The sequence below is a fragment of the Ruditapes philippinarum genome, unplaced genomic scaffold, assembly GCF_026571515.1.
Source record: "Ruditapes philippinarum isolate M1 unplaced genomic scaffold, ASM2657151v2 ctg275_1_1_1_1, whole genome shotgun sequence".
In the NCBI taxonomy this organism is placed as follows: domain Eukaryota; kingdom Metazoa; phylum Mollusca; class Bivalvia; order Venerida; family Veneridae; genus Ruditapes; species Ruditapes philippinarum.
Genome location: NW_026852998.1, coordinates 259,881 through 284,716, shown reverse-complemented (window position 1 = coordinate 284,716; position 24,836 = coordinate 259,881). Strand labels below are relative to the sequence as shown.

Sequence of the window (24,836 nt, the reverse complement as noted above, 5' to 3'; positions counted from 1 at the left end):
AGATTTTACAATTGTAATATACTGTGCTGACCATAATTGATAATAATCTTTTAGTTGAGACATAAAATAAAGGTACTTGATTAATGTTTTATCCATGACCTCTTAAATAGACATTTGATACATCAAAATTGCACTGTAACCCTCCAACAACTTATGACAAATTCTTCTTATGACAAATTCTTCTTAAGAAATCGTCCATGTCCCGATATCAGTTAATTAATTACCATGGTTATAAATCTACAGTTAGACCTATTTCTTCTTCTGAATCTTTTACTCAATCATGTGTGAAATAATGTTTGTAAATTCATGTTATAAAAGTGGGTGCAGAATCTATTTTACAGACGGCATTAAGCGAAAAACCTGCAACAACTGCAGACCCACCTTCAGTATTTATACTTCCTGACATTAGCATGGCAACATGATGGCATCTTTAATGATTGCCATCTAGTCAATAAACAAGCACAGTATCTTCCTTACTGATTCATCTGTTATATACTCTACAGCAGCGATCACTACTGTTAAATACATTATCTCTTTCTGTTATTTAATGTTATCAAAATAAATCAGTTTTTATAACTCAAAAAATAAGGTATTCATTCATAAATAACTCATGTAAAGTTTGGCATGCCACACCTTCAAGATACTTTATAGTAATCCAGTTACCAGAAAGATGACTGAGCTATGTAACAAAGCCCTTATACAGTCAAACCTGTGAACAAAGGTCATACAAGGGAGAGACCAAACATGACCTTTATAGACAAGTGGTCTTTATTTGGAGGTCATTTTGTTCTTTTTAATAGGTGAAGGATTGTCATAAAGTGGCCTTTATTTATAGGGTGATCTTTATTCTGAGGTAGTCTTTAACACAGGTTAGACTGTACAAGCTGCCTCCAGAGTTTTTCTTAAACACATATTGGTTCTATAATTCATGGGTATATTTCCACAAGAAACTGATATAGACAAGTAATTAAAAAATAACCCAAAGCCATCATGAATAACTTATTAACATTTAACTCTGACCTGTCTATAGAGACCAGACTTTAACTTTAACACCAAGTCTAAAATTGTCTTCTATTATTTTGTTGGTTGTTTTCACTGTCTTTGAGGGATTGCCCTTTCTCGGGATGTCAGGTGCTGAGTGACAGCTGAAGAAGTTCTTTCTGCACTTTCAGTTTTAGTTGCTTTATTTTTGTCCATTCCTTTAGGGATCACTCAATCCATTATTTATTTTAGCATTTAGCAGTATTAAAGATAGAACACTGCTTTGGACATTTCACCAGTGGTGAAACAGTGTTTCAATAGTGTTGCTGTTGGCGTCATTATAATCCCTCTTTCTTAGATTTTTTTATAAAAGACTAATAGTTTCTCATAATCTGTATTTTAGCAGTCTTTATCTGTTCAAGTGGCTAATAGTTCATTGGCAGTCTGGTTTCCTTTTCAAGGTCTTTATCTGGAACTCACCTTTAAACACAGGTTTGACTGTATTATCTTTTTGTGTAAACTAAATAAGACAAAAAACTTAACAATTTCTATGTCAATTTTTTTTTGTAGACATCACTTCATAAAAGCTTAGATGTTTCGAATCAATGTTTTATAACTTGCAACAACATCATTTAATCAATTGATATCACAATATTAGAGTAATGCTACATGGAATTATAAAGATAAATACCTGCAAATTACTTTAAAGATAAGCATTCAGACAATGTCTACTATATTGATACAGGGCTACATTTTGTCTCCTTGCTAAATATGAGACATAACATCTTCCTGACTCAAACATAAACAATGCAAATCTGTCAGCTCACTAATTGGTTTTGATTGAATAAACAATATTTCATATCTTATCGTCTACAAAGTTTTTTGTCCTCATAAATATTGCTCCAACTGTATAAAAACATGCACAACATCAGCTATTTGGTAGAATAACAAGTGGAGATAATAAATTCTTGCTGATTATGTAATCAACTTTATGTACCTATTTAAATTACTTAGTCCTCGCTTTTAGACTTGTCCATTTAGTGTAAAAGATTTCAGATTCTTGTCAGACAGCACAAAGTTGCAGGTTGTCTTTGAGATCTGTTACTATTCTTCTAAGTGGCACTACCTAGATCTCAATAAATTTAGCTTCCATATATTTCACTTTCTCTAAAGAATCATCTTAAGACAGAAGATAATTGCTCCTTTAAAAGATATGGAACGTGACAAAATATGCCTATTTTCTGCAAGGCTCTGAGAGATGGATCTTCTGCATGCCTACGACAGATGGATTTCTGCAAGCCTATGACAGATGGATTTTCTGTAAGCCTATGACAGATGAATATTCTGCAAGCCCATGACAGATGGATTCGTTCTGATTGGACTTTCTGCAAGTTTATAACAACTGGATATTTTACAAGGTTATGACAGATGCAGTGCCTTACATAGCTTGCAGACAGTTCTACCAAGGTAAGTATGTGACTCTTTGTATGATGTTATCTTATCCTTATATAGCCAGAGATAAATGGTGCCACTTAAAGTCATGCTCAGAAAAGTTTTCTGCAAATTTATACATACATGTACTTTGCTGACCAGATACTCTGTACTGCTGACTGCTTGATTTCATGCTTTTATATACAAATCCCTTACATAAATTCTGGTCCTTCATGTAACTTACAAAAGACATTTCAAATATAAAAGGCACTGGGTATTGCCCTCATTCAGCAAACTACATGAAATGATTAAACCAGCTTATATTTATATGTACAATAATAACATTCATTCTGGTACTGTCAATAACTTCATATAATTATTATATTTTCGCAAAATATTCTAATCAATAAATACCATGAGACCAAAGTATTCTTAATATTTAGTATCAAAGTACATGCTTCTGTAGAAAATCTGAAGAAAAATCTTCTTCAATAAATAAGTACATCCAAGTCATTAAATACTTTGAAATAAATCTTCAACATGTCTTCAAAAGTCATAATTATACATGACAATTCAGAACAGAAATAACTAGCCAAACTTCTGAATATATATTGCTTCCATATCAGTGAAGACAGTCTAAACATTCTTGTATAAAATATTGTTTCCCGTGCTTAAATACTAGCTGACAAAGTGTTAACAGAAGAATATAAAATATTCTGGGGGAACAATAAACAGCATGTCAAAAGTCTCCTCAACCATGCATTGCATGAAAGACATTGTTATACAAGCACACTGTAAATATACTAACATTTCAATCAGATCATTCCCTAACTAATTGCACAGAATATTTTGTATTTTCTGCAAATACTTTCTGTAGCGTTTTTTCTCTCCAATTGAAATTCTGCACGGGGATTCTGATCTAAAGCAACTGAGGAAATGCATTAAAGTAATCCTGTTTTTAAATAAAACTGCTGTTTTAACTTCTCCTTTGATTAAATGGCATAAACCTCCGCGATTATCTTATTTTAGAAAGCCTTTGAGAATCATGAACAATTTGTAGCAATTTACATTATTTATATATTTGATTCTATTTTATAAATTATAGGATTTGAACCATGTTAAAAATAACTAAAGCCATCATCAATCACCAATAAATCAGCATCAACACAAACATCAGGAGTTAACAAGCTTTCACAATATCAGATACAAGACTTTGCCATCTGCTATTTTCAACAAAAGGTAATCTGCCGTCCTCAATAATCCTGATAAAATGGCATAATTTAGACATCGTGCTCATATATGATGCAATGATGCAATAGATCACAAGAAAAATCCCAGCAGAAGTTCTAGCGGAAATGACAGGAAATAGTGTGTCCGCAGGTAAACAAGATGATGTCATTCTAGCAGATGCAACTCACAAATCAAGTGTCGAAAAATAAAAACACCAATATGTCAACTTGATGCCAGGCTATCTTACCTGCTTCTTTATTTATATGCAGTAACAATACAATTCCACTGATGTGACAAATCTTGTTAATGGATCTGTGGTGATCCTAGTGCGTTTGCAGTGCGACCAGGTAATTCTTACTATTATGACGTTTCAAAACATCTTGCAACTGTACTTATCAAATGCTAATGTTATAAAAGATGCCATAGGCATGCTCCTAATATCAATCAAATATAACTGTTAATAATGTTATATATCAAAGGTTATTAAAAATATTCAATTTCTTTTGGCTATTGTTTATAACACTAAATATTTGTATTTGCAAACAAGTTTTATGAATTATCATATAATAGCATTGTTGTTCACAATAAACGAGCACATTGCTCTTCTTTTACAAAATGCAGATTTTTCTCTTCAAGAAGTTACCCAAGAAAATTAAAATGGCGTAATTTTTTGTTTGTTTTAAAATGAATTAAACCTTAAACGAACAAGCAATTATCATAGTATTGCAAGCAATCCATAAGTCCCCTACCGGTAAGAGCCCAAGCAACATTCTGAAGGGCCATTGGCCATTCACTTATGTTCCTATTTTAAGTAAATTTGTTGAAAAAGTTCTTTAAAAGTGATCACAGGAAACAGTTTTTATGTACAGACAGACGGACTGAAGGACACTCTAAAGTTATTTTTTAAACATCCCTGTTATCAAAATATAACATTTTTAAAATCCTATCATGATTGAAGAAGTTGGAGTAAAAATTACCAATTTCTCAACAACAAAAAAGTCTAAGTTCAAAAGGGGCATAATTCTGGAAATAGTCTTGCTAGAGTATTGAACACTCACAAAATTTAATGTTGAGTGATAATAAGAAACATTTATATGAAGTTTGAAGTAGATACATTCAGAAAAAGAAGTTATTAAAAAAAACAATGTTTTTTTCATGAAAATTTTAAGTTCAAGGGAGGTAATTCTGATAAATTTTGTGCTAGAGTTGTAAACCTTGTCACATATGAAGTGGTTGATGACAAGCAACTTATATTTAAAGTTTGAAGAAAATACCTTAAGAAATAAAGAACTTATAGTAAAAAAACTTAAAAACTAGAATCAGAAATCTTGAAATTCAGTCTATTTGTTGCCATAGCAACCAGAATTTTCAACAAAGGAAGATAAGAAAAGGATGTGCATAATTTCCATACTGCCATCTACCCATATGTCAAGTTTCATAAACATATTTTCAGTACTTTTTGTGTTATCACTGGATCCAGGTTATGTTAAAATTTGCCATATTTTCAGTCTATTTGTTGCCATAGCAACCAGAATTTTCAACATAGGAAGAAAAGAAAAAGACGTGCATAATCTCCATACTTCCATCTATCCATATATCAAGTTTCATAAAAATATTTTCAGTACTTTTTGCGTTATCGCGGGATCCAGGTTATGTGTAAAATTTGCCATATTTTCAGTCTATTTGTTGCCATAGCAACCAGAATTTTCAACATAGGAAGAAAAGAAAAAGACGTGCATAATCTCCATACTGCCATCTATCCATATATCAAGTTTCATTAAAATATTTTCAGTACTTTTTGCGTTATCGCGGGATCCAGTTTTGTGGACGGACGGACTGACGGACGGACAGACGGACTGACGGACGGACGGACGGACAGACGGACAGACGGACGGAGGGTAAACCTAAAGTCCCCTCCGGTAAACCGGTAGGGGACTAATAAGCATGAAATGGGCTATTCTCCTAAGCGTGAATGGTTTTCAATTACAAAAACACAAGCATTTTTCTTGGATTACAAAGGAAATAAATGTATTTCCTGGACTTCAATTTTGTAAACGACAACCAAAAAAAACCTGAAACCTAAATTAAGACTTTCCACAAATGAGTTTGATTATTGGGCTCTGTTTCTATCAATTAGGACCTCAAAGTGGAGAGCACTGTCTTTCCAACAGCATCTTACTTCATGGATGAACAAATTGCTTTTTCTTTCAAAACCAGATTAAATAATGCATTTCTCTGAACAAAAGAGAACTTCAAAAGATATTTTAGGCAAGTTTAATCTTTTTATAGCCAACTTTAATTGGTGTTCTATTAATCTCTAAAAACAATACTTAAGCATTACTGTAAAAAATTTAATCTCTAAGAAAATAGAACTGAACAATTCTTAATTTCTAATGCTTTTGGGTATTTGAGCCACATTTCCTAGAGAGAGAAAAGTGATGACTAAAGAACAGTTTCTTGATAAGGATGTTTGAAGAAACTTAAAAGTTGAACACTGGATAAAAGTTGTTTGAGTTCTCTATACAAACAGATTGTGGAAAATGATGAAATTGTGGCCCTAGGGAGGCTGTTTATGTTCCTTGATAAATAATCTCCATATTGCTAGCTAATATCCTTACAGTTTACATCAAAATATTTAGAAAATTCACATTTTAAAGAAACATGTGTGATAAAATTGATAATTACTACTGATCAAACACATGTTTCTAGTTCAACAGAGCTGAATGAAAATCTTTTAAGTTCTTATTAAATGTTTATACAACAGAATAATTGGCAGATTTTCTTGTCAAGATTATTTTATGAAAGAATGTTCAAAGAAAAAACCAAGAAAACTGAAACATTCCAAGCTGACTTTGATATATATCGGAAGAAGGTACAGACTCCAAAATCTTAATTGAATCTTCGACTAAAAGAAAGCACAAAGCATATTAAATATATAGATCAGATGCACACAAAAGTTTTTGGAATTTTCTATAATTCAAAATTTTGAAGAATCTACTAAATTCTCTGTGTTCAACTGATACTTATTAGGTTTTCATGTTTTATTAGAATATAGCCAAGTTGTTTGTCTGTACTTAACATTAACATATGTGGATGGATGGTGTTTCTTGTGTGCTTCAATACCATTTTGGAATTTCTAACAATTAGGCACATCATCCATTCTTCTTTTTTAGAAACAGGTTTCTAGCATAAAAACTGTCCAACAAAACCAAGCTCAGAAAAAAACATTGTTAATTACGTAGTCATTTATTAACCAATTTTACACCACAAAAAATATGCTTTCTTTCCAAAGCAATGAGAGAATCTGCTTTCTTTAATTGCCCAGTAATTTACGGAGTAAATTCTCTCAAAATTAGTACAGTTATTTTCCACAAAGATCTTACTCGTAAAAACTTGTTTTATTTTACAAACAATTAATATGGAACAGTTTTTTCATGACGGGCAATCATAAAAGTTGAAATGAATTTTCCTTCTGGGAAAATAAAATCCCCGGTTGAGCTGCAACAGTTCAAAAGCTGATCAGAACATGAGATTTAGTCAATGAATTTATTGAACAGCTTATAACCCTTCTAGAATTGCAGTTCAGCTGGGAATTTGGATTGCACAATTTGTCATTTGAGCCGCGTCATGACAAAACCAACGTAATGCGTTTGCGACCAGCATGGATCCAGACCAGCCTGCGCATCCGCGCAGTCTGATCAGGATCCATGCTGTTCGCTGTCAGTTTCTCTACTTGTAACAGGGTTTGTAAGCGAACAGCATGGATCCTGATCAGACTGCGCGGATGCCCAGGCTGGTCTGGATCCATGCTGGTCGCAAACCCATTACGTTGGTTTTGTCGTGGCGCGGCTCATTTATTCTACAACACTGTACAAACACCAGATTAAACCATATGAGTAGTTAAACAATAATGATATTCATGTATATAATTTGTCATCCCAAGGTGTAAGAAATTGATTGCTTTTCATAACAAAGGATTCTCTTAATGGAAGAGTAGTATAAAAGGTTTTACTTGTGTAAGTGGGAAAGCCTTTACAATGTCTGAACCAGACAAAACTGGTGCCATGTAAGGTATCTCATTCATGTTTTATGTTTTAAAGGATATATGAGGATATACAGTTTACAGGATTCTGTTAAAATCAAGTTGTATACAAGAAAAGCATTGATGCAAAGCATCAAAGGGCGTCCAAGCAAGAAATGCAGCAAGTGAAGATGAACTAGTAGACATATGATGACAAGATATTCTTATAAACTTTTCAATGGTTTTTACCAGAATTGTATATCACTTATGAATGAGCGGACGAAAGACATTGTTCATTATGAACTTTGATTGGCATGCTAGAGATTAGAATATTACTTGTTATTTCTTTATGACCGTGGTTATTAATAGCAACGGATTTTGTGTGTTTGCGTTTGTTTACCCTCGCCACTGGAAAGAGACCATATGGGCGAGCAACGGATATGTATATACATGTATACAATCATTTATAATCCATATGTGTAACGCATGATCAACACCACACTTGTGTAATTGTCCCTTATTATGTTATCGCTATTAGCAAAGACTCCCTCTTAAGGTATCTATTCACACTTAGTAAAAATATGGCACTGGTTATATTACCACGTTGATCATGTTGAGCATAATTGTTTATTATACAATAATTGTAATATCTATTAATTTTGATAAAAAACTTACAGATTTTATGAATATTGTTTTCTTTTCTTTTTTGTGTTTTATGTGCTATTTTATATTTACATACTTTTTTGAATTTAAATTGTAAAATAAATTTTAAGAATTCAATTGTCATATTGACCGACGATTATAAGTAAAAAATTAACTGGAAAAAGTCAGTAAATAATGGTTAATCTTTCAATATATAATATTGTTTATTCTTATATTCTTAAACCATTTACATTTGCATTTTTCTTTATCATTCTTTAAATTATCAATCAATTGAATAATTCATAAAATCTAATTTGTAACTTTGAATAATTCCTCGGCATCTTTACTAACCACGAATAACAAATTAAATAAAATGTTTCAAAGTTGATAGTGTCGTATTAATACCATAAAAATGTACCTTTTTTCTCAATTATTGTACATATTTATTGTTTTTATCTCATAAAGATAAAATGAAACATGCTATTGTTGTTGTTCTTCTTGGTTTTTTTTTCGAATTGTATGTTTATGTATAAAAAAATCAATAAATTTGAGAGTTGATCTGTGTTCATTAATTATTGTAACCAAATTAACTGACAAACATTCATTTTGGAAAAAAAACTTATTTATCTGTAAATTATTTGTTCTGTTCTGTAACGATATCAAACATCTACTCCAAAACCGGGAGAGACCAGACAATAAACGTGTGGTCACTAGTAAATCCCGGTCAAAATAGACCGGGAGAGACCGGGAATTACCGATAGGAGCACATCCCTCTATAAATAGATTTTCGGAATATTTAGGTCATCAACTCATCATTTTATTTACAGCTTTCGGATAAATGTACAACCATAATAACCCACTGAGTAAATAAAAAAAACGAAGAGCGCGATTTATTGACGGAAAAGGTTATTTCATTTGAAAATGTTTGCAAGTTCGCTATTCATTGTACCACGGATTAATTAATAATCAAGAATCGGAATGATCGGCTTTTATTATGACCGACTAAAAGGCTCGAGAAGTTGCTGTCGCCCTTTCACAAAATCTGATTTCGTTCCATAAAGGGGCGCCGCGCTTCGGCGCGGACGCCAACAACAACTGCTGATACAAAAAAAACTTGTATGGGAATTTTATTCAACATTCATGGTGTGTGGAGGGTGGGGGTGTTTAGGGTGTAGGCAAAGGGGAGTGGATAAAGGATACATTGACCAATTTGTGACTTAAATAATCAACTTTATAAAAATAAATTGGTCTCTAATTTATAGTTTCTGTACTTACCATTTATAGCCAGTGAGCACAAATAGGGTAAGAGTGGTGGGAAATAAAACAATGGGGTGAATGAGAAACTAAATTCAAATCTTAATTCAAAACATATAGCATCGCTTTGCTTGATAAAAAAGAAGAGCCAAACATCATCATGAACAAAAACTAACACAACTCTGGCTTCAAATCTTGTGATATCTGCTTGCAGGATGGGTTTTTATCTCTTATCTTCTTCCTTTACATTTCTACCGTTCATTTTTCTCTAGCAAATGTTAAACTGAAATTTAACTTACTTTTTAAATGCTCATTAAATATAATCTACTTGACTCCTTATCTGTTTTGAGAATCAGGTTGCATTTTTTTCTCTCATAAATTTAAGATTTAACTTTTTAAACTCCTGCAAGAAGAGTTCAGTAAAAATCTTGTCCCATCTTGAATAGGTGAATGAAGAGTTAGATATATCAGAACAAATTGCATCTATCATTATTTTCAAGTTCTGTTTTTATCAATGATAAAATATTTTAATTTTTTTTTTTTTGAAAGCGAAGAAAATGTACAGACTGTTGCCATAATAACAAGCACATCGAAATTGTAATTTTAAATGTACATCAACATGTTATCAGCTATCTTGATGTTCCATCATAAGCTATGTTAATAAATTACATTTGAAGTTTTGATACTTTAACACATTAGAGCAGAAAAAGTAAAGTTCATTATGTAATAAATTGCAATGCATACAAAAAAGATATCAATTTTACAAATTTCATTGATCAGATACACTAAAAAAATTATTCCTAGAATAACAAGAGCCATGTCAACATGGCCATCCCCCGCTGAATGTGTTGCTCATTGGAAGAATGTATATGTAGTAGAACAGAATAATTCTATTTTGAGAGGTCTTTTGGTAATGAAAACTTATGGCTATAGTGATTACAGATTTGAAACCTATGTGAATACTGATGGCTGAAAATAACAAAGGGCAATAACTGAAAAATAATACAGGGTAGGTTATCATTCTTGTGTGCTGCATCCCTCCTCAGTAAAATCTATCCACCTATGAAGTTTCAAGTTGATACCTCAAATACTTTTTGAGAAAAAAATTGAATTGAAAAATTAAGTATGAAAAATAACAAAGGGCAATAACTCAAAAATTATAAAAGGTAGAGTTATCATTCTTGTGCAGTGCACACCTCCTGAGTGAGATCTATGCACCTATGAAGTTTCATTTTGATATCTCACAGGCTTTTTGAGTTATGCTGTGGACAAAAATTAATTTTGAAAAATAACAAAGGGCAATAACTCAAAAATAATGCAGGGTAGAGTTATCATTCTTAAGCACTGCACTCCTCCTCAATGAGATCCATCCATCTTTGAAGTTTCAAGTTGATACCTCAAATACTTTTTCAGATAAGCTCTGGACAAAATAGCATGAAAAAAAAACAAAGGGCAATAACTCAAAAATTGTATAGGGAAGAGTTATCATTCTTGCACACAACATTCCTCCTCAATAAGATCTATCCACCTATGACATTTCATGTTGATATCTCAAACACTTTTTGAGTTATGCTCCACTCAGGTGAAAAATTAGGTATGAAAAATAACAAAGGGCAATAACTCAAAAATTATGAAAGGTAGAGTTATCATTCATGTGCACTGCACACCTCCTGAGTGAGATCTATGCACCTATGAGTTTCATGTTGATATCTCATTGGCTTTTGGAGTTATGCTCTGGACAAAAATCAATTTTGAAAAATAACAAAGGGCAATAACTCAAAAATTATGAAAGGTAGAGTTATCATTCATATGCACTGCACACCTCCTGAGTGAGATCTATGCACCTATGAAGTTTCATGTTAATATCTCATAGACTTTTGGAGTTATGCTCTGGACAAAAATCAATTTTATAAAATAAAAAAGGGCAATAACTCAAAATCATGCAAGGTAGAGTTATCATTCTTGTGCACTGCACTCCTCCTCAATGAGGTCTATCCACATATAACATTCCTCCTCAATAAGATCTATCCACCTTTGACATTTCATGTTGATATCTCAAACACTTTTTGAGTTATGCTCCACTCAGGTGAAAAATTAGGTATGAAAAATAACAAAGGGCAATAACTCAAAAATTATGAAAGGTAGAGTTATCATTCATGGGCACTGCACACCTCCTGAGTGAGATCTATGCACCTATGAAGTTTCATGTTAATATCTCATAGGCTTTTGGAGTTGCTCTGGACAAAAATCAATTTTGAAAAATAACAAAGGGCAATAACTCAAAAATCATGCAAGGTAGAGTTATCATTCTTGTGCACTGCACTCCTCCTCAATGAGGTCTATCCACCTATGAAGTTTCAAATTGATAACTCAAATACTTTTAGAGATATGCTCCGGACAAAAATGTCGGACGGAAGGACGGACGGACGGAAGGTCGGACGGACAGACGGACGGACGGACGGACGGAGACTTTTTCTATATCCTCCGCCGAAAATTTTCGGCGGGGGATAAAAATTTGATTCATCTGAAAACATCTAGACTATATATAAAACAGTACCAATTTAAAATTATTTCAAATCCAATTATGATAAACACAAAATATGCGAATAAATTCAAGATATTTTAACTTTGAGTGATTATAGTTTAAAATTTTATCAACTTCATCAAGTGCAAATTATCAAGACTTGGAAGGGGAACCAGACTTTAGTAGGGAACCAAATTAGGTGTCTGACACAAGTTCATTAGCCAAATTGATTTGGCTGGTTAAAGTCGTCTGCTAGAGTAATGAAGACAATTAAGGAGGACCACTAACTGTTAGCTATGTTAACCCTGGAGCGAGCTTACCTTCTAACCACACTACTTTATTTAACCCTTACAATTACAGGAACAATTCTTAGGAAAAATAACAACTTTCATGGTGATAGATATATACAAAATATCAGATACGTTTCTTACATGTAATATGTCACACCAACTTTTATTTTATTATTTCTTTTCTTCATCAATAATTCCTATCAATTTCGTTTCAATATTCAACGTTTATAATTCTGAAATTCTAATGAAGTTCACTGGAATTAAACTAGCCCCAGGAGTGTTTAATAATTAATTTCTGATTATGACAAGTAAAAGGTATGCATAATTCAATATTCTATAATTCCTGAAAGCCATTTCAATACAGAATGAAATGATTTCATAAACACAATTATTCATATTTCATCAAGTTGAAACATCTACAGGATGTCAACTAGCTATTCTTTCTTAAGTTATAAATAGCATTAAAACAGCCAATGGAAATATTTTTTCAGAATTCCGCCTAAATTTGCAAGCAAAACAAATAGATATTTGGTTTCAAAGAAATCCCCCTGCCTTAAAGAATCCTATTTCCGTATTTATTTTACGCAGTTACAAAATCAACCATTGCTAATGATTCTGGAGAAATACAAGAATTAAAATGATTTTCCAACTAATTGATCAATTTGCAAAGGTTGGCTAGCATTCAAGTACCATGGATATATACATACATTTATGCTACTTTGAAGATTCATTCCGCTAAGAACTCTGGGAAAAAAAATTGTAAGTGAAAATTATTTCTGTAGTATGTCATACATGTATATACATAAATAGCTTGTTGAGTATTTTTCCATGACTATCCTAAGACCAGATTGTCATTCCCATTTTCTATAATATAATACAGTTTAGCAACTTGACGTAGTAGTAATAACTATCTGATAATGATAAAAGTATTTTAAGACTAGAAGGAAGGAATTGCTGTCTCATTGGTCACCAAACTATCTGATAATGATAAAAGTATTTTAAGAATTAAAGGAAGGAATTGCTGTCTCATTGATCACCGAACTATATGATAATGATAAAAGTATTTTAAGAATAGAAGGAAGGAATCGCTGTCACATTGGTCACCCTATGACACCAGATTCAAGCCCTTATTTGATGTCATGGTCATGTTTTCTTGACTCTTTAATTGGTTACAAAAAGAGCAAGGTTTTATTATGATTTAAAATATATAAGTTATGATTAATCAATCAAAATAAACGTTTTTTGGTCTTATACCAAATTGACAGGAAGTATTGTAATGTAAACAGAGACAGCAGTGTTTGAGCATATATCACTGCAATGGTCTGGCATGTCAGATGGTCCATCTTGTGTCCATACATTACAATGGTATGTGAGAGGCATGTAGGCTTCATGTCTAATTAGCAATATTTCATGAGTGATTACCTATAATACCTGTGGTATATTGATGGTGAGACTAGATAGCTGCCAGTATTTACCAACAATGTAATCATTCTCTGATTATCTACTAGTCTGGACAGGTGAACATGCCACACCTGATAATATTCTACATCCTAGATCTCTAATACAAGTCAACATGCAGCCTCTATTATATCTTAACTGATTTTCATAGATTTGTCCACCTACCATAAATTGTCTGCAAAATATTTGAAAAGCAAACCTTTCAGGAGAAAATTTCTAACACTTTCAAAGACCAAGCTGATATAATATCAGGCATATTTCACAAACAGAGCCTGGTCAGCCTTGACATTTCTTGCAGATTGTCATACTATTGGACAGTTTCAGAATCAATGCAGGTCAAATCATCCGGCAAGGGTAACAACCCTCTTATACCATGGCCCAGATGAAAACTGTGGACAATTAATGAACTTATGCCTTTATTTGCTGAAATTCTTCCATTTTAATACTATCATTTTAAATTTGGGGATTTAAAGTTGTGCAGGATGGGCATGCTCTATACTAATAGGAAAGACGAATCAATTTTAATTCTAGTTTAAACCAAAATTTAGTAAAATACTTCATTGAGATCAAGCCATAAAAGACCACACTAAAAACTGATTCAAGAAAATGTAGCTAATATTTGTCTGGAATACATCTTTTTGATTACAGTCTGGTCTTCAATTTTATTATATCAAATAGTGCACTGAGCCAATGAGCCTATAGTTTACTGTTTAAAATGACCTAAAATATTCGTTTTGAAATGGTATTTCAGTTTAAACAAGGCAGTCTGAAGGACATCTATATCCCCTGCTGCAGTATAACATTGAAAGTAACAAGACAGTGTGAACAAAGGTTAGACCTCACAATATGATCATTTTTGCAAGTTTATATTAGGATAAAAACTTATGGAGTGGACACAAAATGTGACTTTTTACATTACATTTGACTTCTAAGATTGACCTTGACCTTGGGGGAAACCTCCTAGATGATGCATTCTGCACATCAGCTTACAATTGTGATCATTTGTGCCAAGTTATTTTGAAATTTTTCATTAGATTAAAAGTTACGGAGTGGACACATCTTATAGACAGACAGATGGACAGACGCCGACCATTCCTAACTTTATTCTCTTCCTCACTACACAGCAGGACTACACAGCAGGGGATAAACAAAAATAATGCCTGCAAGAAATAACATCAGGATAATTCTTTGAGAAAAAGACGCAAAACTTCAAAATAATGTATCATCTCTATAATGGCGACAAGAAACCAATTCTTAAAACCAAAAAAATTTGGCAATTACCATTTCTATAAGGTTGTCATTTTGTTTGAAGCCTTGAGGAAAGTTAATGAGTATATGAAGATAGTATACTGAGAGAGAGATGTTCTTATCACAGACAACCTTCATCATTTATATAATATACAGACAATTACACCATGAGAAAATACCAAAATGAAATTCTTCAAGTGTCAAAATAATGATACATTTATTTATCAGCTTTGAGAAAACTATTTCCAGTCTCAAAGTAAAAGCTATAACTGGATTATTCCATTTCAATTAGAATTTTTTTCTCTAATTAATTTATGTTTCTAATTATGAAATTTTAGAATAAATGTAATTTTTCATTTTAATGAGGAAATTATCTTCAATGAAAGATGTAATTATGGTGGTATTTGATCACGATAAAACATGTTACAAAGCTGTTCTACTTTACATTTTGTTCACTTGTTTTTTGTTGTTGTTTATTCATCAACACAAATCTGAGATCAAAGGGTATATATATATATGGTTTATAATTTCACTAGAAAAAAATCGCTGAAAATGTGATGAATAAATTAAACATGAAAATAATGAAATCAGCAAATTTCATGACATATGAAGCAAGAAAATTAATTAAATCTGCACTTAAATGTAATTTGAGTTAACATATAATTCACTATCATGTTCTGTAGGAAGTTGTATGTTTTCATTGATAAAATAATATTAGATAACATTACACTTGCTCAAATAATGTAAATAATATTATGAAATTTCCTCATCACTCTTACACAAATCAATAAAATATCAGGTTTTATCAGTTAGATATCATTTATATCACTCACTGTTGGTTGGCCAATCATAGTATAAGCATACTGTTTGTCATCAAAATGCATGAAACAAATAGACAGGAGTAGTGACAGGAATATCTGTTACACCAACGGATGCTCCTTGATGTCACTTTTTCAAAACAAAAAGTATGGGCTGCCTTAAAGACAGAAGGAAAATCTATTTTTAGCCTTGATGACCTTTGACTTAATCAACCTGAAACCTTAGAAACAAGGGTTGAGTGAGAATGCACTAACACACCAAATATCTACAATAGTAGTCAATGAAGGTGCCTGTGACTGGATGGGATAAGTCAGGCTGAAAGATGGAAGAATGGTTAACCTGGTAACTATTTACCCCAACAACAAAGTTCAGGGAGAATAAAATACTTTTTTCAATAGAGATGGAATATATCTCACAGCCAAAATTATATTTCACAGCTACATTTAAAAATTTCTCATTTTCTAGGTCCATTTTACCTGTAACATTCAAAATTATATTTCATGTCAGATATTTAAGATTTCTCATTTTCAAAGTTATAATAATTCATGTTCCATTTTAACTCATAACATCAAATTCAAACATTTAATCATTTATCAATTAAATATCTAAGTAAATAAAGATAGACAATGAAAGAGAAGCAGAACACATGTTAAATGCTTCTGATCAAAACAAGATACAAATCTTGACAAAGTCAGCTTTGGAATCATCATAGGAATCATTTCCCCCTAAGAAAGACATGATAGTATCCAGGGTGGAATTCACCAACCAATCCCTGCTGCAGTCAATTATTATGATAACATCTTACTGACTAGAAAGTTGATAACAGAAAAACCCCATCCATCCAACTTCCCTTTACACTAGATGAAAAAAAATGAGTTTAGAAAATTCAAACAATTCCCCACCCATTGTCTAATTTATGGTTCATGGTTAACAACATAAAATGTCAAACAAATTCTGTACAGAAGACAAGCATTTATCATGTTTAATAAATTCTTCAAGTATCTTCCCCCCAATCAGCAACAACCTGGTTCCAAGAAACAATAAAGTAAATGACAAGTCTGCCAAGTTTTCACCTAACATTTCAAACTCAGTAACGAAGACATTCTTTCACTGGTGAAGTCTTGCACTGCATATTTTTGAAAATACTTTTCAGACAAAAAGTTTGTCTTCATTTAAAATTGAAGATAACTGCTTTATTTTGGCACCCAATATAACCACCAATCAATACCAACAGCAAGACAAAATTCCTGGACATTTCATCTTTATTTTCATAGTGAATCTTTCAAGAGCTTTCAAGAATTGTCTGAAATAATCTCAACAGAAAACAACTACAGCAATATTCAACATTTACATGCTATTTTTTTTTCTTGTAGCTATGTTTGTGTAAATGTTTTGCCTTGCTTTGAATTTGTCCATTATTACTTTAATAGGTGATCAGATATGATCTACTTGGAATATGGATTTTTTAATTACTACTTTAATGAATGATCAGATTTACTTTGCTTTGAATTTTAACTTGTCCATCACTACTTTAATGGGTGAACAAATTTGTTCTGCTTTGAAACTGAACTAGTTCATTACTATTTTAATGAGCGAGCTTTGAATATGGACTTGTGGTGAACAGTTTTGCTCTGCTTTGGATTTGGACTTTTTAATTACTACTTTAATGCATGAACCAATCTGCCCTGTTTTAAAATTTTAATAATTAAGGTGGATGGACTGTGGATTGTTAATGGAACCTGGATTCAGAGGATTTCACACCATGATATTTTTATTTTATTTTATCCTTATGAAATTTAGGCCAATACCAGAATGCAAACTATAGATATAACATCTGCTACATGTGGACTGACAGTCTATTCATTACAATGTAACATGACATAGTCATGTATCATGTTATAATTCATATTTTGATATAAAAGACAGAGAAGCACCATATTGATATAGATAAAATGATAAAACTAAAAATGTGTTCATAGGACACAAATGCCCTCACATTCCACTGTTTTGAGAGTCTACAGACCGGTAGCATGACAGTGAGGCAGAAAAAAAGGGCAGTTCTATATAACCCCTAATTAGCTGGGGCATAATAACTGTAAGTTCCTCAGGAATTTATATGCAGGCAGATATAAAGTTACATTCATTTAAAACTATCTTACCTTTACTTTGTCCGGAGACCTTGTCACGTAGAACATTTAACTGATAGACTGGGCCATACTGTTCAAACATTTTGGTGAGATCATTTTCATCCATGGACCTTGGGACCTGCCCAACGAACATTTTTATAGCATCAGAGTCCGGCTCTCTGCGCCCGTTTTCTATCGGAGACTGTGGGGAATGCATTGTTCTAAAAATAGAAAAAAAAAATACAAACATTAGCATTATAGGTAAATAGGCAACATGAAAAAAGCTTGGTATTACAGTAAATCAACACAAAAAGGTCCCTGAAACAAAATATGTACCATATTTTTACTGTTTCAGTGGCTGCTAATAAATTAAATGCAGGTGTTGATCAAATTGTCTGGGAATTCTACACAACTATTACATTTCAATGATTTTAGAAACAGAATCTTATTTCCAGTCATTTACAGACAGAATCATGACTCAGCAATTATCCAAACAATGCTTGTCTATATATATATAAAGAAAACATCAAAGAAGTCTCCATACCTCCTAGCTCACTGCACTTTTACTATCATTCTCTCCCTCTAAATTCAGAGTAATGTTTTGTAATTACATCACCTGAATCCACCCAGTTGCAATAAAAACCCACAAACCTCACTATCAGAATTACTAACTAACCACAAGGTAAAGACTGAAAAACATCTTTTATTGGCAATTTTGTTTCTAAACTTGTTGGTATGAGAGATGTTTAAGCCACAGTAAACCAGAATTACTCCTGGAGAATGGCTGAACTAGCCTATAAATTCCTAGATTTACAGTTCCACAAAATACCAGTCTTATAAATACACCTCCTAAGGAAATTCTCCAGGGTTTGTATCAAACAATAAAACTTGGATGACAGAGTAATATTAGTATCTCTCTACTGTTTTAATGTAGAAAATAACTTCACAAACAACTGGGTATCTGCTGAGAGCAGAAGGCCTAAATAGCAATTTCATAACAGATAAATATTTGAATGATCAACATAAATCAACATGAGGTAAAATAAAGAAGCACTGGAAAAAAAATTGTATATGATCCATATTTGTGAAAAATATATGAATTTAACTTTGGGGTCTAAAGAGGAACAATTTTGATTCATATTTTTACATTATGAAATGATTGTGATAGTTTAAATCACAATCATTATTTTAAAAGAAATATTTCATATTTCCATATGTAGATGCCTTATACTTTTCAATGAAATTAAATATGCTTTAACTTAAGTTTTTGAATTTTTCTTTCCGATAAAATCCACTTTTCCCTATACTTAACATGTGTTTTACTTAAACATATATATTTAAGTCTGAAAAAAAAGGTATTTCAAATTTTACTTTCTGATTTCCTTGCATAACAAATTCCACTTGTAAAAGTGACACTGTCTAAACTTCAAGACACAAGCCTATGATAAAGTTATCATGAAGAAAATTAACCAACATTTTCGGGATTGAAGAAAAACATACTGACTGGCATTCTGTAATGTAAATATTTACAACTGTTATGCGTTAAAATTAGGAGACTATCTCTCAATAAATCTTATGCATTATGAAACAATTACAGGTATTCTATTTGATTACATAATAACTTTTATACGTTCGCAAACTGAAATATTGTCTGTGCAATCAGACAACAACTGCTTGTATGAAGCGTTCTTTTGCACTGTTTAAATGAAAGCTAAGAATACTGCAGATGTTATTAACGACTTACATGATGCATATAATACTTCAATCGCAAGCAAAATATCTTCCACATTGTTTTTTATTTTCATAGCATTTTTAACAAAATTAATTTAATTGCACGTTTATAGCTAAGCACTTCCTGCTAAACTAATCCCCTTTAAATGTATATTAATTTCAGGTAAATAAATCTTTGCACTGATAATCAATGTCATTATGATATATCAAAATGTTTATTTCTAATTTTCACAGAGACTGATCAAATGAAACATTAAAATACAAGCTGGGAGGCAGCTGTTTAAATTGGAATGCATGAATGTTTTAATTGCCTGGTCTATACACCAAACAATTATATCTACCAAGTATTGAATTATCTGTTCTGCTTATATTGTTAATAACTGTCAATGCCTGTAATGACATAAATTTTAGCAATTTTTTTTCCTTAAATGCTGCAAGATATAAAATTAATGAACAATTCCAAGTTCACAATAGGGCAAAGCCCATCACACAGATTTAGCAGGGCAAAGATTGATAAACAGGGCAAAGATTGATAAACAGGGCAAAGATTGACTAACAGTGCAAAGATTGATAAACATGTCAAAACAAGACAAGAAACTTGTTTTTCTTCTTAACCATTTCCATGCTTTGGACTTTCATTTTATCATCATCTAAACTATTCATATAACTTTTTAGTGAAAAATTCAAATAATATTACACTGATTGAATAGGGAACATACAGCAGACAATTATTAGCCAGCTAAAAAGTGAAATGATTTTATAAGAGGTAAAAGTCAATACAAAAATCATGATGAATTGTTGTTGAGAAGCTACAGCAGCAGGTACCTATAGGTAATTCTGAGCTGTTTCCAATCACCATGAAGTTATGACACTGCTATTTGTTACTCGGCTAAATTCAAGAAATCTGATCAAGAAATTAGTAAGCTGATCCATGGCTTAATTGAGTTTGCTTGTTTCGTAAGAAGAAAAATGGCATTTGATAAAAATCTTCTTTAAACAGACCTCATCAGAAAATCGTTACTGGTTGGCGAGGCATCCGTAATATCCGTCATTTTTCATAAATTACGAAAATATCTTTTCTGGAAAAAGGATATCTTATTTATGCAATTTTTTATTGCATTTTTTTTTCTCTATCGATGGTAGAGTGAATTATAGCAAAAAGGAAAAAAACTTGGTATTAGCAATTCCAACAGCGCCCATTTGATTAGTAATATAAAATTTATAGCAGCTATTTAACAATGATTGAATATAAAGATTATAATTTTGTGGATGAGCAGCAGACTGAATATGTTCACACTGGGAACAAAAATTGAACGAGAAATTGACTAAAAATACTCTTCCAAGTAACATCTTTGTTACTATCATTTCTTTGTGGTATAATGGCAAAAAAAAAGATTACTCTTTCAGGAATATTTAGTTTATTGGGGCCTTTTTTCTATGAAAATATCTGATTAATATGTTTTTAGATTAGATTGTCTATTAGAAGTTATTTGTTAATAATGCAACTATAATATCCATCAAAAATCTTTCTCTTGCATTTTATGAAAATTTTGCAACATGTTTAAAACATTCCTAAACAACATGTTCAATCTTGAAACACATCAATACCTACAAGTTAACAACAGACAATCCAGAAACTGAAGTTAAAACTTCACTTAAATAATTTCAACCTTAGTCATAAGCGTAACCTAATTAGTAGCTGTGCCTTCATCTTTTATGGCATCTGTATGCAAGCCATAGTCTCTTCTGCAGAATACTGGCGAGCCAGTCTATATGGTAAGGTAGCCAAGTCTTCCAATAGAACACCTGCATCCGTAAGTAGATGGTAATCTACAGTTTCTTTATGTTGCCAAACAAACAAGCTCAACACAGGGTTGCTGTTGTATGTACAGATAAAGATCAGGAATTTTAATTGGTCTATCAAGATGTAGCTACCATCAGACCTCCATATATCAAATTGTTCTAGTTGATGTATGACAGATAGCAGACAAAATCTGATACATTTATATCTTACCCTTTCTTCTTCTTCCTTGAAACAATCTACTACCACTCTAAAACAGTTATCTGGTTCTATATATAATTCATGAAATTACTGTTGTTTTTTTACTTCATTTTTACTTTTTTAATTGTTGTATACCAAATCATTATAGCTAATAAGATTCTTTGCATAGCCAAAATGTTGCAAGCTTATTTTCTTTAGACTCCAGGTATATTCATGGTCAAATATGTCAGATTATAATGCTCACAACAACATATCAACTTCCTATCTTTTCTATAGTTCAACATTTCCTTAAACTATTTGATGAACATACAAATGCATTTACTGTTATTTGATACTTTAATTCATCATCATTATAACATTGCCAGTACAGAAACAAGATTAATGCATGTTACCAACAGATGCATGGAAATATTTCATGATTTTTATCATCCTGTCCCTTTATTAATATACAGCATTTATAGAAAATGTGATTAGCCAAGGTTATAAAAATAAATATTGTGTTTGAACAATATACTATGGTCCAAAATAAGCTGATTAGGTTCCATACATTCATGTTATCTATCAGTTATAGATTATACCATCTGTTTTGAATATTAATTTCATAAAATTACTCATTTATGTGTATTTCTTGCTGGTATCTAACAATAAACATGATGTATATCCTCCTTCAATTTTGTTACATTATAAAATTCTCTGTAAGAGAAACAACAACAAGGCTCTAACAATTATTTGAAAAAAATACTACATTAAAACTCGGTACAGCAGTCTTCGAAGAAACACTAGATTATTAAAATTTTGGCATCCAAAATTTTAAGCTTTTGGGTCAGACAGTGGAAAAGTTCTTATGGTATTTTTCTCGGACGTAAGGGAAGTGTTTGTGATCTCAGCACATAACATTCTACATGAATTTGCTCAGCAATAACAAATATACTGATATTCATTTTACAATAAATGTTTCAAATATGTTAATAGTGGTGATCTGTAAACCATACAAACTACATGTCTTATATGTATGAATAATTTTAACTGTCAAAATTCAAACCTGGACAAAATACATTATTAAACCCAAGTAAGTATTCTATATATATACATCTTCCAAGTTCTGAAGAAATAGTATGATGAGAAGATGGACATCAAAGAATTGAACTACTGGCATTTAACATCCAGTATATATGTAATAACATTTTGATTTTTATCCATTAATCATGCATTGCATGTCTATCTTATCATTTATAATTCATTTTATCATCCTCCATCTCCTATTTATCACCTAAACTATGACCTGCAATCAATCAAGTTTCCATTATTTTTATCTAAGAAGGCTAAAAAATAGTGCAAGTCAATTTTTAATAGACCTATCTGATCCCAATTAACTATCTGATGATATACTGTGTGTGTCCTGTACTCAAATATGTTTAATTTTTATGACTACAGAAAGTCTTTAATGTTACTCCGGGTAAGTTGTGAAATGGACTTTTCCTAATTCCTTTTCATTTAAGAATGCATAGTCTATTGTTGTTATAAAAGATTTTAATGTCAAATGGATGGATGTACAGTCTGTATTCTGTTTCTATACTATTTAATAATGTCTTAGGCTACCATTATGGAATACTGCACTCAAGGAAACTTAAGGAAAGCAATTTCAGCAGAAACCTCTCAAGAAGCCTAAAAAAATTCCCTCCCTGACTTTAGTCTGATATATAACTTTTCCATCAATTACAGAAAAAAAACACCCACAATAACTTCAAAGCCAAGAAAGATGGAAAAAAATAAACATAGTAATGAGACAAACCCTACTCACTACAATTTAACTAAGACAGTAAAATATATCATGTACTTGCTTACCTTCTTTCATATAACAACTAATTAGCAATTGTATCTTAAAACATTTTTTTTTCTGAAAAGTACTTCAAGTGCAACTAATTTTGATTTTTTTTTCTTTTTCATTTTTTTTTATATGCGTGACTCATTTTTCAAGGAAAGACATTTTTGTACCAATAGAGACTATGGAATTTAACCACAGGTACACATAATAACACAGTAAAGCGTGAATTTTGAATTTTCTTGAATGTAACATTTTCATCCAGACATGTGTATCTATTCTAGAGAAAGATTTAGGACTACCATAGCCATATTTTATGTTGCTATGTATTTTATGTGGCAGAACCACACTGTACCTGTAATATTGAAGGTAACACAACATTACCAGATTTTTAGTCAAACATGTTCCATCATAAATCTTTTTATTTCTTTCTTGGAGTACACACACTTAGCCTATTTTTGTATTTTCTGATCGCAAGATCAGTAAATACATAGCTAACATCCACGGTCTAACACAAAATTTCCTAACAGACCTAACAACGCAAAGTAGTTCTCACTCAAAACTGCTTAAAAACCAGCAATTTAAAAGACAGAATAATTTTAATGTAGGCATTTAACGAATTACAGTGCATTGAAAGTTCAGATTAGTCAATAGAAATATGAGGTAACAATCACAAATTTCGCGGATGAATATCATTTTAATCAATGAAAATGCTATTTTTAGCTATGTCGATTACTGAATACTCCAGGGCGTAGTACACAAATAAATCTGACTGCCGAGTAGTGGAATATATACATGTCTGACTGTTTATCGTGAACAAAATACCTCGAAATTGATAAGGATTACAAACACGAAATGGAAATTCTCAATTTAGAATTACAATGTATTTGTTTTTATTCAGGCTACATATTACGTATTACTTCACCGTGGTGCAGGGGTATCGCGCTCGTATCGCGCTCGTTTAGGGTTTGAGAGGCCTAAGGTTCAAATCCTAGTCGAGGCAACTTTTTTTGAAGTGTCTTTTTTAAGGAAGTAGCCACGATATGCAAGGATAAAGTGTGGCTGTCATAAAAAATGATTTTTGATGCAACTCTAGTCATGCAAAATTCCATATGTATCAATCTCAAACTGTTATAGAAAAAAATCTTAACGCCGTCGCTGCGTAAGATGAATTATAGTATATAAAAATAAACTTATATAGGAAAATACATACAGATAGTCATTGCAAAGATCAGAAAATACCACAGAGCTTGCAGC

General features: G+C 31.8%; 1 protein-coding gene across 19 annotated transcripts in view; it reads right to left on the bottom strand.

The window, feature by feature from the left end:
• Nucleotides 1–24,836, bottom strand: part of LOC132730725 (CUGBP Elav-like family member 2) — a 141,315-nt gene that overhangs the window by 56,820 nt on the left and 59,659 nt on the right. For all 19 annotated transcript variants that reach the window (XM_060716731.1, XM_060716753.1, XM_060716770.1 and 16 more), the window contains one exon: nt 18,058–18,245. In XM_060716731.1, coding sequence (XP_060572714.1) covers nt 18,058–18,241 — 184 coding nt within the window. In that variant the 5' untranslated portion in view covers nt 18,242–18,245. The remainder of the gene's footprint in view (nt 1–18,057; nt 18,246–24,836) is intronic.